The sequence below is a fragment of the Acinonyx jubatus genome, chromosome B2, assembly GCF_027475565.1.
Source record: "Acinonyx jubatus isolate Ajub_Pintada_27869175 chromosome B2, VMU_Ajub_asm_v1.0, whole genome shotgun sequence".
NCBI classification, from domain to species: Eukaryota; Metazoa; Chordata; class Mammalia; order Carnivora; family Felidae; genus Acinonyx; species Acinonyx jubatus.
In genome coordinates this window covers 118,517,059-118,534,554 of record NC_069385.1, presented here as the reverse complement: position 1 = coordinate 118,534,554, position 17,496 = coordinate 118,517,059, and the positions used below count along the sequence as shown (strand labels likewise).

The 17,496-nt window shown below is 42.7% G+C and overlaps 1 protein-coding gene across 1 annotated transcript; it reads right to left on the bottom strand.

The window, feature by feature from the left end:
• Positions 1 to 6,460: 6,460 nt before the first annotated feature.
• LOC106988373 (DLA class II histocompatibility antigen, DR-1 beta chain) lies at positions 6,461 to 16,542 on the bottom strand. Its single transcript, XM_015086812.3, has 6 exons — positions 16,371 to 16,542; positions 11,285 to 11,551; positions 8,443 to 8,724; positions 7,583 to 7,693; positions 7,107 to 7,130; positions 6,461 to 6,805 (listed from the first exon to the last, which is right to left on the bottom strand). The coding sequence occupies exons 1-6, from the start codon at positions 16,468 to 16,470 to the stop codon at positions 6,792 to 6,794; spliced, it is 798 nt and encodes a 265-aa protein (XP_014942298.2). The 5' UTR covers positions 16,471 to 16,542; the 3' UTR covers positions 6,461 to 6,791.
• Between the last annotated feature and the right edge of the window lie 954 nt (positions 16,543 to 17,496).

The window sequence follows — 17,496 nt, the reverse complement described above, 5'->3', positions numbered from 1 at the left end:
CAATCATGTAGAGAAGATCTCTTTTGCTGATGCCTTCCCTAGATGGTTCACCTCTTCACTGACTTGCTGGGGAACTATAGTCTTAAGTATTTTCTTTTGTCTTAAGTATATCAACTTCACGTTGCCACGTATGTAAGTCACTTCCTAATATCCGACTCTAGGGTAATCATGGAAGAATGGCACATAAAATACTGTACAGGCTATAAAGTTGCTTGGGGTGGAGAGTAGGAGTGCTGAGAATACTCCTTCTTCGGCCTGCCATCTTGCCCGTGTCCCCCATTGACCTCTCTCAGGGCTACGTGTCCCAGGCCCCTTGGACATTAATGTATATGCCTTAGAATGGCAGACCGTGACCAGAATGCAGGGAGGTTTGTTCAGGTCCTGTATATCTCTGTTTAGATAACTATTAGCAGTAACACAGTTTCTCCCCTTGTCATGAGCATGCTATGAAGGCGCACACTCCCGTTGTGTCTTTCCACAATGTCAGCTTTACTCAGTCATGAAATAAAGTGAATCATATTTATAAGCAGGCTCAGAATTCCAAACTCAATGACATTTCACCATGTGATTAAACCTGTCTTCTGACAGGGCACCCAGCAGAAATGAGACAAATCACACAACACACAAGATAACAGAAGGGTGTAGGAAGTTAACAAACCACACGTGAAGTCCATCTGTGGGGGCGCCTTTGAGAGACCGTGGTCAGGTCCTGGTCAGCTCTCGGCACTTACTGCTTATTATGTTCAAGCAGTGAAGGATTTCCCTTCTGCCTGGAGATCAATCGGGCAGAGTCTTCGACAGCAGTTGCCTTTCTAAAGTGGTCAGACACAGAGGGGTCATGTCCGAAGAGTCTGAGAGTTGGCTGCAAAAATCCTCCCCTTTTTATAGGGATTTAATTAGCCTTGGGCTCTGGCAGACCCCCTCTGCTTCTGCTTGTTATCAGTTCTGGGGTGTCAGCTGATGCTGGTCCCAGTGATATCTCCCAGTGCAGTACCTTAACTGCTTGTGTCATTGCTTTGACCCGGGCTCCTGCTTGACACGAGAGTCTCGATTTTTCTGTCTCCCTCCTGTTGTACACATGGTGTCACAAGGTCTATTAAATGTTATCAATTAACTTTGTCAAACCCTTTGATCTCACTACAATGCCCTCCGCATGTCCCCTCACTCTGTAAAATCTGTAAGACTAAGGTCCAGACTTCAGAAAGACTAGCTGTGCAGCTGTCTGGATCACCATCTATAAGTTGGCGCTCCTCCCTGTAAGTTATCCTGAACAAGTCTGTGTAAACTGGATGGAGTTGCCTACTTCATTTTTCAATCAAAGAAACTTCACGGTCTGCAGGAGCCTTCACAGTTCTTCCACTCACCAACAATCCTGAAATTGGGAATTTGTGTTTTGGCTCCTTCGTTGTAAGTCTTCCTAAATGTTTCTTAATTACATCTTTTTTTTTTTTTTTCAACGAACAAGCTCTATGTGTCATGGAGTTTCTCTAGTGTCTTCTTTTCCCAATTTTGTTTCTTTCTGTTCTTACAGGTACTACTTGTTTTCTTCAGTTTCCTTTAGGCTATTTTGCTGCTACTTTTTCTACGTTATTGAGGTGGGAACATAGATTATTGATACGTGATTTTTTCTCTTTTTTAACACAATTTCAAGTTAGTTAATATAGAGTTTAGTATTGGTTTCAGAGGTAGAATGCAGTGATTCATCACTTACGTATACATCCAGTGTTCATCCCAACAAGTGCCCTCCTTAATGCTCATCACCCATGTAGCCCATCCCTCCAAACACCTCCCTCCATCAACCTTCAGTTGGTTCTCTATATTTAAGTCTTTCATGGTTCGCATCACTCTCTGTTTTATCTTTTAAATTTTCCTTCCCTTCCCCTATGTTCATCCGTTTGTTTCTTAAATTTCACGTGAGTAAAAGCATGTGATATTTGTCTTTCTCTGACTGACTTATTTCCCTTAGCCACGTTATTCTAGGTGCTAGGTCCATCCACGTTATTGCACATGGCACGATTTCTTTCATTTTTATTGCTGAGTAATATTCCATTATATATATGCATATATGCCACTTTTCCTTTATCCATTCATCAGTTGATGGACATTTGAGCTCTTTCTACAATTTGTTTGCTGTTGATAGTGATGAGGGAAACAAAGGCCAGAGAAATTTTGCTTAAATGAAATCTCCTTACAGTTTGCTGCCCACCGATAGACATCTGAAACATGCAAAGTGTGACCTTGCTCCAGGAACTCAGGGCTGCCTTACTTGCTTGATGTTTTTTGTTTGCCTAAGTGTAAACTTATCTTCACAGCAGCTAGGCCCTCAAGGTCCTGAAAGCCTTGCTTCCAAATTCGTTAGAGACTTACACTATCCCTGGCCCCCACTAACTTAAAAACATATCATCAGTCACTCCTCACAACCTCAGTGCAGCTCTTTTTGTCCACAAGTCCTGTCGCTGTGCTTTAATAAAATCACACTTTTGCACCAAAGATGTCTCAAGAATTCCCTCTTGCCATTTGCTCAAGAACCCCATCACATTGGCGCTCTTATGTAAGGCTTTCTGAGTCTTTTCATCTGTACTCCGAGCCTTGGTTCAAACTTGGTGAGAGCTTTCTCTTTTCTTCCTTTACTCTCATTTCAGGGGCATTTCAAGGACTGGGCTCTTATTGGAACACTTTCATGTCGATTTCTCAGTCTATAATCCTCTAGCCCATGTCTACTCTCCAGAGAGGAGAAAGCCTCCCTTTCAGCTGGAAGTTAGTACCCTGGCCAGAATGGTATTAAGACCCAGAAACTTGATGCCCTCTCTTTATTCCTGTCTTCATACAACGTTGTCTTTCTTGGGTGTGGGACAGCCACCTAAGAAACTAGCACAGCTCCCAATCTTATGACTCCTGTGTGAGGGTTCCTCCTTATTGGTCTAATGTGATCCCCTCCACATCCCTGGTCTAGCCACTTCTGGCCACAAGACCTCCACTAGAAGCCTGCCAAAACCAGTACCCGATTGAAGTAAAACCCAACCGGGGACCGTTTCCTACAAAAGTTGGATGTAAAGACAGTATGTGTCGCAATGTCACTTAGATCATGATGGATTTCTATGTTTACTCTTTTCTGTCAATGTCCTCTAGTAACTACTTAAATCACAGAATTGGGTAATTCGCCCTTATAAAACATTTCTAGTGTTTTCCATGGGTTAAAAACGGCACAGCCTTCAAGGAAACTAAGGCATGACCTTCATGGCATGCTCCTCCAAACAAAGTAAACGAAGACACGGCCTTCTACCGCCTGGCCTTTGATGGTACAGCTTTCCAGGCACGGCACCGCACAGTATTTCTGTTCTCATATCACAGGCACACATTTGTAGCCGAGGATTCAATGGGGAAGCGAAGGGACACCAGCATCCCTTCTCCATTATCTTTGAAAATTTTCTGGAAAATATACTTTTCCTTACAAAATTAAGTCTCAGCAGGTTAATTTCTAAGAGCAAACAAATAATCCTCTTCCTCAGTTGCTGTTTTTAATTGTAATTGGGTTTATAGCTGCCATTTAATACTCTCTGTTAAAAAAAAATCACAAACTGATGCTTCCCCTCAACAATGTATCATCCTTTATGAGGAGATACTTTAAAATACTAACACTCTAGGGGTGCCTGGGAGGCTCAGTTGGTTAAGCATCTGACTTCAGCTCAGGTCATGATCTCACCACTCCTGAGTTTGAGCCACTCTTCGGGGGCTCTGTTGTGACAGTTCAGAGCCTGGAACCTGCTTCCAACTCTGTGTCTCCCTCTCTCCGACCCTCTCCTGCTTATGCTCTGTGTCTTTCTCTCAAAAATAAATAAACATTAAAAAATCTTTTTAAATAAAAATAGTAACATTCTGATAGTACCAGATACTATAGTTTCCCTGCCTGAAATTGTTCTCATCTATCCCATCGAATATTTCTTTCTTTCCAAAGAAAATTATTTGCTCCCATCTTTCCAACGCATCAGGTGAGGCTAGCCCATTCCCAAAAGGATGAAGCATGATTTGTCTGAGCCTATCGCCGTAATCCTGTGGTCCTCTCAACATGTGGGAAGTAGGTCTACTGGGAACACCTGAAAAAGGTATAGATCACCCTTATAAGAGCATACAAGAGCAGTTCCCTTTTCCTGCCTTTGGAAATTATGAGATACAATGAAGCATAAAGCTGCTGCAGGCATCCCACTACCATTTCAGGAACACTGCCAAGTGGTGTATGATAAGGAGATGAGATACAAAGTCCTTGCATCACCGGTGACACCACTGGCCTGATGAATTAACCAGTCTAGAGATGAGGTACCTTGGGTCTATCTGCTCTGTGAGACAAGTAGTTAAAGAAAAATAAAGTCAATTAGATTGGGTTTTTCCACTAGCAACACAAAGCATCTCCACTGAAATACTCCTGCCATACATTTTAATTCTATATTATAATGTCACACCATAGGTCTCAGATAAAATGAGGCAATTCACTTCTTCATCTTAGGGAACAAAACGAAAGTAAACTTGCAACCCTGGGATCAGCAGAACTTATCCCAACCATGTAAATATTGCATACGTTACTGTTAGCTTATTAAATTCCCAGGGGATGATAACCTGTTTCACACAAATAGTGCATAATATATGACTGAAATATACATAAACTTTGAGTTGGCTTGAAATTTATAGCTGTCTCTGATCGTGGAGAAATTGTCTGAGTGTCTATTACCTTGAAATAAACTTCTGAATCTGTTGTCTGCTCTTTAGGTTGAATTTACATTTGACACTGACTCTTCAGACAGAATATGATAACAGAACTCATCATCTACTTAAACAATTTCGTTGCATTTCTCTGAAACCTTTCTAACTCTTTTGTATTACTGAAGCCTATGAAATTTAACTGTATATTGATTTATAATTATGATTCCACATTGTTTTATGCGAGAGACACAAATATTTGGTTTCCTTGTCTAGTTTGTTCCCATCATATACTCTCTGTCACATTTCTTTCATTAAATTGGGTTTATTTGTATGTATTGTGTAAAGTTTTATTACATAAAATATTGCCAATTCCTCACTATTAAATGAGAGGGGTGCCTGGGTGGCTCAGTCGGTTAAGCCTCCGTCTCTCGATTTCCACCCGGGTCATGTACTCATGGTTCATGAGTTTGAACCCTGCATCAGGCTTCACGTGAGCCTGCTTAAGATTCTCTCTCTCTCTCTCTCTCTCTGTCTCTCTGATCCCCTGGTCCCCACTAATGGCTCGCTGTCTCTAAAAGAAATTTTTGTAATTAAAAATCTATCAAATAAGACACTTCCAGAAAAGTCCAGCTTTCATTCCTTTTCCCTTCAACCTATTCCCTCATTGTGCCCAAGAGGCAACCATTTTTTAAAAGTCCTTTCATTGTCATATATAAAAAAGTAAATAGACTTAATAGATGATGGAGAAAGAGATAATGATAGATGGATGCAGATAAATTGAATTGATATAGCTATGTATTCCTATTCTCTTCCTCGATCCTATTATACAAATGTTGTGTGTTGTACAAACTCTCCTTACTGTACAGAATGGAGATTATGTAGCAGGTTATTTTTTCTTCTAGCTACATAGTATTTCACTGTTTGTATGCACATCAGAGTATTCATAATTTCCTTCTTTGTTTCCCAGCATTGCCTTGGATTTCTAAGATGAGATCCATACAGGATGTTCCCGTACAGACAGTACATTTGCTTACAATCTGGAAGGCCTCAGACATACCTCTTTTCCACTAGAGTTGTGGCTTTGTCCTGATGATCTAAGGGGAAGGATGGGGAAGCATGTGTCTTAAGCCAAAGTGTCAGCATGCCAGTGATGTTTATCTGAGACACAAAAAGCGATGGAAGTGTAGATACAGCCCACCGTCAGGCTAATGAAAGGAGTTTCCACAGGTTTAGAGACTTTAATATGAAAAATCAAGGAAAGGGGCACCTGGCAGTCTCAGTCAGTGGAGCATTCCACTCCTGATCTCAGGGTCATGAGTTTGAGCTCCACATTGGCCGTGGAGCCTACTTAAAAATAAAATGAAATAAAAATATGAAAAGTAAAATAAAAAATCTGGGAAAGGAAACAAAGTGAGGACAAAAATTTTGTGGGTGTCATATCATTATAAGTTAGTGGATTTCTGATATTTTTTGTCCCCTCTTTTGTGCAAAAGGACTTCTGGTTTATCTTTGAGAACACACAGGTGTAAGACACCAGCATCATATGGGACATGAAGCTCCATTTCCTAGCTCCTGAAAACATGCCTAATTACAGAATGGAAAAAGACCAAGTATAAAAGGACATGATGCACAGATACCTTCCAGATCCATATCTGACCCAAATTCTGGAATATAAATAAAAACCAATATTGTAATTTGTTGCAATCCTCCTTTTCTCCCTTTTTTTTTTTTGCTACTTCTTTACCTTGAAACTATATGCAACAGATGATTGTCACTCCATGTTTATTTGAGAAAAGCTTATAAAGACACGTGAACAGAGGTGAGTTCCAATGTAAAGGAGGCATTAAGGGCTGAATACACAGGGAGCTGGGAGAGAATGAAGATAAGGAACTGCAGTCAGTACTGGGGCTTCCAGGTCAAGGACGGGGTAGAGGGAGCCATCAGGAGGACAGGTTCTGGAGGGTCACTGAACCCAGGGCAAACCAAATCCTGAGAAGCACTGTGTTTGTGGAAGAATACGAGCCAAACAGGAAACATTTTCACTGTGTGAAGAAGCCTGAAAAGAAGGTTCTTCCTGGAGTGTCAGCATCTCCACTTCAGCTCAGGAGTCCTGCAGAAGACAGAGCAGAGTGTTGTTCCCAGAACCACCTCCACAAGCAGCTTCCTCTCCCCTCTCCCAGGGCCTCATGTGAAAGCACTACAGTAAGAAGAAGAACATATTCTTTCTTATGTATCCTTGATCTAAAGCTATTTGCAGTGCAGGCCTTTTAGTAAGTGGAGAGAAGAAGCTTCAGTTAACTGCCTGAGCAGAAGTCAGATCCAAAGTCTTTGACATTGTTTCTGTCTATTCATCTCCACAATCTGTTCCAGGATAATCAACTCTATCTCTAAAGAGGGTCAAAGAGCATTACCTGTTGGCTGAAGTCCAGAGTGTCCTGGGAAAGAAAAGGGACAACATACACTTAACAGAGACACAGGTAAATCTGTCCCCACATACAAGGTCCCAACCCCAGACCCACCTACCACCACAACCCGCATCGCATGATGCCAGTGGGATCAGAAAGGGAGAGATGTGACCCGGGAAGTTTCTATCACACCAGTCTACTGTGGCTTCATTAGCTTTCATAGCTCTTCCTGATTTGGCCCAGGACCCCAAGCCAAGATATCTGTCTTGTTAACCTCTTTCTTGTCTCTACAACCCATAATCTCTTATGCTGAAGCACAGTAACCATGGACCCTTGCTGTCTGGATTTCTAGGAAATCTGAGGGCAAAGGGAGAAGGAAAGGCTTTACAAGGCCACTGGTCTACAGAGAGTTTATGCGATCAAAGCTGTATTTCTCTCCCACAAGGTCTATAGGGAGGCCCAGCTACCAACAGGTGCCTTACCTTTCTGATTCCGGAAGTAGATGAACAGTCCCACCACCAGGAAGAGCAGACCCAGAACAAAGCCCCCGATTCCACTCAGCATCTTGCTCTGTGCAGATTCAGACTGAGCCCCTGAGAGAAGAAGCAGTTTTAGTGATTTTACCCCAAATCCAACTTCTCTGACAGACACTCTAGGATTGAGAACTTCGACAATGAGGAATGTAGCCTGCCCTGGAAGAAGGAGAATAAGTGGCAATTTCTAGGGGAAAAATATTTTTTTTTAAAAAATCCCATTGCGTAGATACAAGGTTTAGGTATTGAACTTTTTAAACATCACAGCTTTGACAAATCCACTACTTCAGCATCTATGGATGAGGAGCCTGAGACTCCATGAAGTTCAAGTGCTTGTGCAGGGTGACAGAGCTAATAAAAGGCAGTGCCAAGACTGGATTCCCCTCCTGTCAGAAGGACCCTATACAAAAGAGGATGTGCTTCTTCCTGGATCACAACGAACAACACACAGCAATGGTGCCAGAAGCACAAACTCAGCCTGAGGCAGGGGACTAGTGCCCAGCATCACAGGAGAACCACTACCCGTGAGCCATGGAAAGTCTCAAAACATGGACAACCTCGTTTCTGCAGCCAGGCATAACTATCTCTCCAAGGGTTGTAGGATCTGTAGACACATTCACAGAATATCTATAACCTATCAGAGGATTCTACCACAGGATATCACTTGGCTCATCCCAGTGACCTGTGCTAAAGAGAAGAGAACATGGAACAAATGAAAATATGGTGTAAGGAGAGAACCCTGGCACTCAGGGAAAGCAAAGTCCCCTCATTTGTGGGCAAAGAACTTATGGGATCAGAAAGCTACTCACTCCACTCCATGGTGAGAGGGCTCGTGCGACTTGGATGCTCCACGTGGCAGGTGTAGACCTCTCCACTCTGAGGAACTGTTTCCAGCATCACCAAGGTCTGGAAGGTCCAGTCTCCATTACGGATCAGGCCTGTGGACACGACCCCAGTCTCCTCCTCCTGGCCGTTCCGGAACCACTTGACCTCAATGTGGCCTGGATAGAAACCATTCACGGAGCAGACCAGGAGGTTGTGGTGCTGCAGGGGCTGCGTCTTCGAGGGGAACACGGTCACTGTCGGCTCAACTAGAAGACAAGTGGTAGCGGGACTAAGTGAGGACGACAGAGTGAGTCTCCCTGGTTGGCTGCCCTCCTGCCTCCGGTCTCTGGTCCCAGGCTGCATCTCGTGCAGGCCTCCCTCAAAGCTGGCTACGTGACCCAGTACCAGCCAGTATCATGAGTCTTGAATTCAATCCTGACAGTATGGGTCCATTAAGTTTGAGACATGTTGTGGGAATTTGTGGGGTTCATTTTTCATAGTGTGAAGCAGTTACTCCTTTTTGAATTGAAGTGTTTACACATTTTGTAAGTCATACACTGTATCAGTTAAAAGCATGATTTCTGGAACAGGCTGCCTGGGTTCAAATACAGACTCTGGGGGCGCATGGGTGGCTCAGTCGGTTAGGTGGCCAACTTCGGCTCAGGTCACGATCTCGCGGTCCATGAGTTCCAGCCCCGCGTCGGGCTCTGTGCTGACAGCTCAGAGCCTGGAGCCTGTTTCAGATTCTGTGTCTCCCTCTCTCTGACCCTCCCCCGTTCATGCTCTGTCTCGCTCTGTCTGAAAAATAAATAAATGTTTAAAAAAAAAATTAAAATAAATAAATAAATAAATACAGACTCTGCTACTTAGTGATTGATCCTGGGAGAATATGACATTCCTCTGCTTTCTCCTCTATCAAGGGGGATAGTAACACTTACCTCTTAAGGTTCTGTGAGGATTAATGCACCTAAAGTATGTAAAGTGATAATTGGATTTTAGCCTTCAGTATGTTTTAACTACTTATTATCCTTGTTTAATTAGAGAGAAAATATGATTTAAAGCAGTCTGGGTAAATTGGAGAACAGCTTGAGGTTGATGGGGAAATAGACTATAAATCCTGAGAATGTTACAATTACACCTGAGAACACCCCAGAAATTGTTCTCCCCTGGGAAGCAGGAAAGACAGAGGTGATACTCTAGCCTATTTGTTTAATTTCAAGAACAGTGTGAGTCCTGAAAGATCGGGAAAGGAATGAGGAAACTCATTGATTTTAAAAAGTTCTCATAATTGCACTCAGGTGATCATCCTTCTTCTTTGCAGTATAAAAAATTATTATTATTGGAATTGTTATCATTTTACAATTGCCTCCCTTTGAAAGCTGACATTTGAGTTCAAGGCACAGTTAATTCCTAGCATGAAAAGTAATAAGCAGAAGCAAATATAAGCCACAGACTAGAGAAAATGCTGAATCAACTATCAACAAAGCATTAAGAATCTTATGCATAGAGAAGGCCTAAAATTACTGAGAAAAATACCAGATTCCCCGAGATAATAGTAGGTAATTTTTACATGGGTAACAACAATTAGCCAATAGATATATGAAAAAAATGTTCAAGAACTTTAGAAATCAAAGGAATATAAATTAAAAATTAAAAAGATATAAATTTACAACCGAGTATTTGGCAATATTGGGAAAAAAAGATCTAACAAAGGGGAACCTGAGGTGAATTGTTACAACTATATAAAAAAATAATATGCAACTCCTTAAATACTTTCATCATTATAAAAACAGTAACATCAATACATTTAGTAACAAAATTATAATTAAGATACCTGGTTTCACATTCATTTCAAGAACGCAAGAATACATAGTTTAAGAGAACAAAGAGTGGGAAGTTGAGACCTAAAAGAAGCCTCAGAAATATCAGGAGGGTTTGGGGAGCCTGGGTGGCTCAGTCAGTTAAGGGTCCCACTTGGCTCAGGTCATGACCTGGCAGTTTCTGGGTTCGAATCCCGGCGCAGGCTCTGGGCGACAGCTCAGAACCTGGAACCTCCTTGGGATTCTGTATCTCCCTCTCTCTCTCTGCCCCTCCCCTGCTTGCACTTTTTCTATCTCACCCTCTGCTCTTCCCCCATTCCCACTCTGTCATACTGGATCTCCTTCTCAAAAATTAACATTAAAAAAAATAGAAATGTCAGAGGGACCTCAGAAGTCCCCCCAAATCTTCAACGGTTAGTCTGGCCATTTTTCTCACTGCAGTGGTAGCACATACAGACACAGGCCCACGTATTTCAGGGGCTTCAGAAAAAGAAGGGTGAGTGTCAGGGACAGAAGGTGACCGGCCTCCTCACATCTCCCCAATCTCTTAACGCTACCCTCCCCTCCCCTACACCTTCACCCCAACCAGGACACCCTCCACTTCCTTCCCCAGGTCTCCAACCACCTGCCCAGTGTGCCCTCCAGCTGGAGCTCCTGAGCCCCCCTCACCTCTGCCTCAGGGGCCACCAAGGATGTCCGATGTCCCCTCCTGTTGCCTCCCCACACCTACTCTCTCCACACACACTGCCCCCCCTTCCCACACACTCATTCTCTGTCCCCCTCACATCACAGGGCACCCCTCCCACACTGTCCCCACAGCCACAGAAGGACACACAACACTGTCCCTACCCCACAGACACAGCACACCCTCCCTGACATCGCACTCTCGCAGGGATCCCCGTGACGTGCTCTTGCTCAACACCCTGTAGGCTCACTGGGACCCAGTCTCTGTCTCACAGTCGCACACGCGCAGCCCCGGCCGCCCCAGCCCCCCTGCCCCGCTCACCTCGCCGCTGCACCGTGAAGCTCTCAACAACACCGTAGTTGTATCTGCACCGGTCCACCCCTGTCCGCATATGCTCCAGGACGTCCTTCTGCCCGTTCCAGTACTTGGCGTCAGGCCGCCCCAGCTCCGTCACCGCCCGGAACTCCCCCACTTCGCTGTCGAAGAGCGCATACTCCTCCCCGTTATAGAAATATCTGACCAGGAATCGCACCTGCTCCGTCCCGTTGGTGAAATGGCACTCCGCCTTCCACATATTTAAGAAATGTGCTGTGGGGACAGGGCGACCTGGTCACCTGTGGGCTCCTGGAAGAGACTGACGCCGCCACCCCTCGGGGCTCCACCCGCACCCCCAAACCACCAGCACCCAAAGCTCTTCTCTCCTCTGCAGGCGGGGGCGGAAGGAGGCTGGGAGGTGACCCCTCTCCTGGGAGCTTCTCCCGGTCACTGGGTTCCGGTTCAGAGGCGGACCTCCCAGCCTGAAGATTTGCCCCTCACCGCCTCCTCCTGGACGCCTTTCCTGGCAGACACCCACCTCCCACCTCGCCTCCCACAGCCCTTTCCTGGCCTCACTCAAGTCCCACCTGCGTCCCCCTCCCCCACCCCTACCCAACACTTGGTCTGAGCTGAACTGGCTCAGGCCCCTGCGAACCCAGAGAAGGGAAACACCCCCACATCCCCTCCACTCTCGGGTTAAAATTTATGGAAATTGATGGACAAAACCCAGCCAGGCAGGACTTTATTTACCTGGGGGGAGAAATGTCACAAGACAAGCCTGCAGTTCTAGAGCAGAGGATAACTGGATGATCTTTGTTTCCTTAGGGCGCCAGACAGGTGGTCTCAAGGGGGATGTTTAGGATGTGACAGGAAAGAGTAACTAGATGTGAACTAGGGGGCGTGTGTGTGTGTTTGATAATTCAGGGAAAGGTAATACAATGTGCAAAATCTTGAAAGAATTGATGAACTTCCTCAACAAAATGGAAAAAGGGAGTTCACTGAAGCACAATGGGACAAAGGAAGGCAAAAGGTTAGACTGGAGAAATCACGCGGAGCTGGCAGTAAAAGCCTTACAGGTGATGTTGGGATTTTGACTTCATACTTCACATAATGGGAAACTACTGAAGAGTTTTAAGGACATTAAAACCATGACTGCACTACAGTTCCTCAAGTCCTTACCTGGAATTTCCAAACTCCAGAAACCTAGGAAACCAGATCTTTTTACAAGTTTTGATGCCAAACTCTTTTGCCAAATCTAACCTGATGAGGTTAGAGGTCAAACATGTCAGACCTCTTATTGGTCAGTTAGTCACATGGGCTTCTGGAGTTTCAATATATAAACACACACACATCATAATATATGTACATACATGCATATACATACATATATACATACATGACACATATACATACATGTATGTATATATTTTGATGTTTTATTTTCTGTTTAATTGAACTAAGAAAAATTTTTTATTCAAGTGGAATTGACATGAACATTTTAAAAATAGTTTAAAAATACTTGTGCCTTTAAAAATGAGACAAATAAAAGGAGCTTTTGACATTATCAACCGAACAGAATGTAGCATTACTGCACAAGTTTGATACATTTTACAGAAAAATACTTGTGACGGTCACAATTGATGACTCATAAGGCAAGCTGTTGAAAGTTAACAGAGATGCTGATGATCAAGAAATCATGAAATCTTATAAAACATTGCATAAGTCAAAGAATAAAAGATGAAGATCTCGAGCTTGCATTGACTAAGTGGACTCAGCGAGAAAGTGTTCAATCTATGAACTGTTGATCTTATTATTTTTTGTAATGAAATAAGCTAAACTAGACCACAAAGACCTGAATTGGAAGGTGAGTGTGTGTATAAAGGGTAAGTCTAGAAGTTTTAGAAGCAGCAGAGTATAAACCAGTGTTTCCAACATCAGTACTCTTGACATTTTGGACGAGATATTTTTTGTGGGACGCCTGTTCCGTATGTTGTAGATTGTTTACTAGCATCATTAGCCTCTACCTAGCAAATGTCAGAAAAAAGCCCCAAGTGACTACCAAAAGTGGCTCCAGACATTGCCAAATGTCCCCTGAAGTCCCCCATACAAGTACGACTGTTACACCACTTGAAAAATCTGTGGTAAAAAAGTCAATGTTAATTCTATGTCAGCTGAGAATTACATTGAAAAATTTGCCAATATTATATCTGGTAAAAAAAAAAAAAAAACCTTTGATACTGAACAAATTTATTTTGCTGGATAAATGGCTCTTCACTGAGACCAGATTCGGAAAAAAAAAAAATTCATATTGCCTAACAAGAGAGTATCAAAAGTTACTATGAATTCCAACCAAAAGATGATTGCTCTTGGGTGTGCTAATGCTTCAGGCTTACCCAAATCAAAGTGGGCAGACACTGGAAAAAGCCAAAATCCAGGATGCCTGAAAGGGACAAATATTTTACTTGTGCATTAGTTTTCAAAAAAGATAATATGGATAACCAGATACATATTTTATTTGGTTCAAAACCACTTTGTATCAATGGGCTTCGTTCATGAGACGCAAGCTGGACTGGGAGAAACCTGGAAATTAATTGTCCCTGTATAATTGTTCCACATACTGTACTCCTCAAATTCTTATAAAAATTAAAGCTTCGCTTCTAATTCTCCCCCTGCCCCACCACCAAGTATGACATCTATGTTGCAATCTTTGAACAAGGAATTTCCTTATCCCATGAAGATCCAGTATAAAAAACTTTTAAACTCTGTTCTTGATGCAGTTTACAGAGGCCTATGAATCCAAGCTTCTGAAATAAGTTAATGGCTAGTGTTATGACAAAGCTAATGTTTAATAAACCAACCTGAAAAACTGCCTAGCAAGACTTTGGGCTACATCCGAGTTTGCAAATGAACTACCAATTGAAGACATTGAAAACTGTCATGTGATGAATGAGAAAATATTATATGACACTTCAATGTATGTAAAGGTTTATCTAAATAAGTCCAAGGAATAAGATGTACACTTGAGATGAGCACCAGGTAGCGTATAGAAGTGTTGAATCACTACACTGTACATCTGAAACTAACATTACGCTGTATGCTAACCATACGGATGTTAAATAATAACTTTAAAAGATATTCTCTGCCTAAAGGTATACCTATAATCATAAACAAACAAATAAGTCAAGGTGCTGATCCAAAAGTACTTATCACCCTGAATGATGGAAACATGGTAGTGGTGACAGAGCGCTCCCCAACTTGCTCCCTACACTCCAGCTTCTCCAGCCTTCCTTCTGTCCCTTACACTCAGCAAACATCTTCCCACACTTGACCTTTATCCTATTTTCTCCCCCTACAACACTTGTCCTGTACATCCTTCACTTGCCTGGCTTCTGTCACCAGTCATATCTCAACTCAATGTCACTTCCTCAGGGAGAACTCCCTACACACTTGAACTGAAGTCAGGTGCATCCAATTCTCTCTGTTTCACAACCAGGTGTATTATTTTTCAGCATACTTATTGTTGTCAGAATTTTTGTTGTTATTGTTAAATGTTTATCGGGCTTTCTCCTCTGTCATTACATAAAATCCATGATGGTAATGATCTTTAGCCTATTCCAATAGAATTCACTGAGCCCAGAACAGAGCCTAGTACATCATAGCTGCTCAGAGAAATGTCTGTGATACAACGGATAAACACAGGGCTCCGAGAATCAGTCATTGTGAGGATCCTGGAAAGCAAGAAGGGGCTCAGGTCCAACATTCTTTTACTCTGATGATACATTATATCCCCTCCACTTCCTGTGAGAAATTCACACAAACTACTTCCTTCTCCTTCTACTGTTGGAAAAAAATATCACAGGTAAAGAAAAGGCGATTTTAAGAAAAAAGAAAAATCTCATTAAGTTTCAGCTCATCCTGTAGATCTGTGATAGTGCTGAGGTCTCTGCATACACAGGGGATTCACAGTAATGGTGACAACATGGCTCAGGAAAGAATAGGAACTGGAAGTGGAGGCAACCCAACATGGCTATTAAGGAAAAATAGAAAACATGAGGAATAAACCTATGCCATCTGGGGACAACACCTCAGTGAGCCAATAAATTCCCTTGACTTGCATTTTGGCTTTCAGTCCTATGAAATGTAAACACCTTCACGCTCTCTGTACTCTGCTCAGGGTAGATAGTTGGAACCATATGAAATTCCTGATGTTGACTATTTTTGACTTACAAAGCCATAATTGCATATAATTTATCCTATACTAGTTGAATCCCTTCCTGTGGGCTCAGGCCACAGAACAGAAAGATGCAGGAGAAACAGACACCATAGAAAGGTTCAACATAGATTCATAATGAAAAATTAACTTGTGCCGGGTTCTCAGAAGGTATCTTAAGTTCTTTAAGACTCCAAAGAACATCCCATACGTGCTTCTCATCTAAAATGTCATTTCAAGTACTAAGGATCTCTGCTGTACCTCCAGGGTGAGAAATAGAGGTAAAACTAGCCCCAACTTTGGTCAGAGAACCTTCAGTCCAGGGATAAAGGCCTTGTAAACTTTGAGATACAGGAGAAAGGAAAGGATATAATGGGAGAGAACCCTTGATACAGCCTCGCATATTACAGAGAAGTACCAACATAACTAATCCTGTGAAGACATAATACAGGGTCTTCTAGGAGACACCTTTCTAATTCCTTTTGACTCTCTGTCCAATTTTCTGAGAAACTTTCTTATTTTCTAGCATAACTCAACATTATAAAGGGAACTGCTTGATGGGAATTAATTTGAAATCATTATTTCTGTGTCTTCTCAAGACCCTGAGGGAATGAAACTCAAACCTGGAGAGTTTTGACTGGGGAAGAGTTGAGAAGAAATGACCCCTATATGTGGAGGCCCCTTACACAGCTCTTATAGAGAGGGCAAGCATTCGGCCTCCTTTTGTTTTGGATAGAATTGGGGATCTATATGATAAAGGTGGGCAATCATTAAAGAAAATGTCACAATTTTCTAAGGCACATGGTGTGGACACAGTGGCAAAACTGATTTCTTTCTTTCCCCCCACTCCACAATAGCTCACCACCCAAGGAGTGCACTTACATGGGGTGTCCCTGGCCCAAGCCAGGGGAGGACTCAGCACCATCAATATCAACATCAGAGCTGTCATCCAGGAGCCTCCCAGGAAACACAGGCACACCATGCCAGAGAACAGAGAGGATAGGGGACAAGGGAACAGGCAAGTCTCAGTGAGAACTAAGACCCTCCTTTAGGCACCTCCCAAATAACACCAACCAAGGAATTTGTTTCTCTGCTCCTGGATTGGGTAATCTAGGTTTGAGAACCAATCAGCATCACAGATATACTGCATCATCAGTTGCTGGTCAGAGATTCAGTATCAAGAGCTCTTCTGAAACTCTGACTTCCTTCAATGAAAGGATTATTTTAATTTAGTACTTGAAAGGTTTCATCCAATGTATGTGAAACATTTGATTGGGCCCCTATTTTAAGCCAGCTCTATGCAGGGCAGTTATGTAAACAAAAGGTTGAGTCTTTTAGGAGTATTCATGTCTCTCCAGTGAAGACAGAGTTGTTTAATGTATGTCTGAGTGATTTTAGGAGCTGAGGGAGTGGAGGGACGATGATTGCAAATGAAGAAACCTTTTATCTGGACCTTATTGCACCCATCAGTAGTGTACCTTTGGGGAAATTACTTAACCTTCACCCTGAAATGAAGGCACAGCAGTCTTTCTGGTACTTGGATATTGGAAAGTGGTGTGATTCTATGGACAGCTCAAGCAAGGAGCAGCATCTCCTGGTAACTGATGACATGACAGAATTATACCTGTTGATTGGAGAGTATAATCTCTACCTCCTTATGGGTAGAAAGGTCTCTGATAAACTAAAGGAAATGGGAATTTACTCACAACTTAACCTGAGTGAAAATGCTTTTCAAGTTTGTCTGCTGATGCTGTCATTGAGTTGGAGGCACTTCCAGAATTTGCATAGAAAAAGGGGCTTAGAGAACATGATCTGTAAGGAATGAAGGGTCTTGAAAGTTCCTTTGTATAGCATTTAACCTAACCAAGTGATAAGGCCACTGTCCAAATCAAAGTATGCAGGGGGCTGAAAGATCAATAAAGGATTCAAACTCAACCTCTAACATAACAGCTCTGCTTAGAAAAACTTTAATATCTTATGTGGAAAATGTGTTCAATCCATAGTCCTG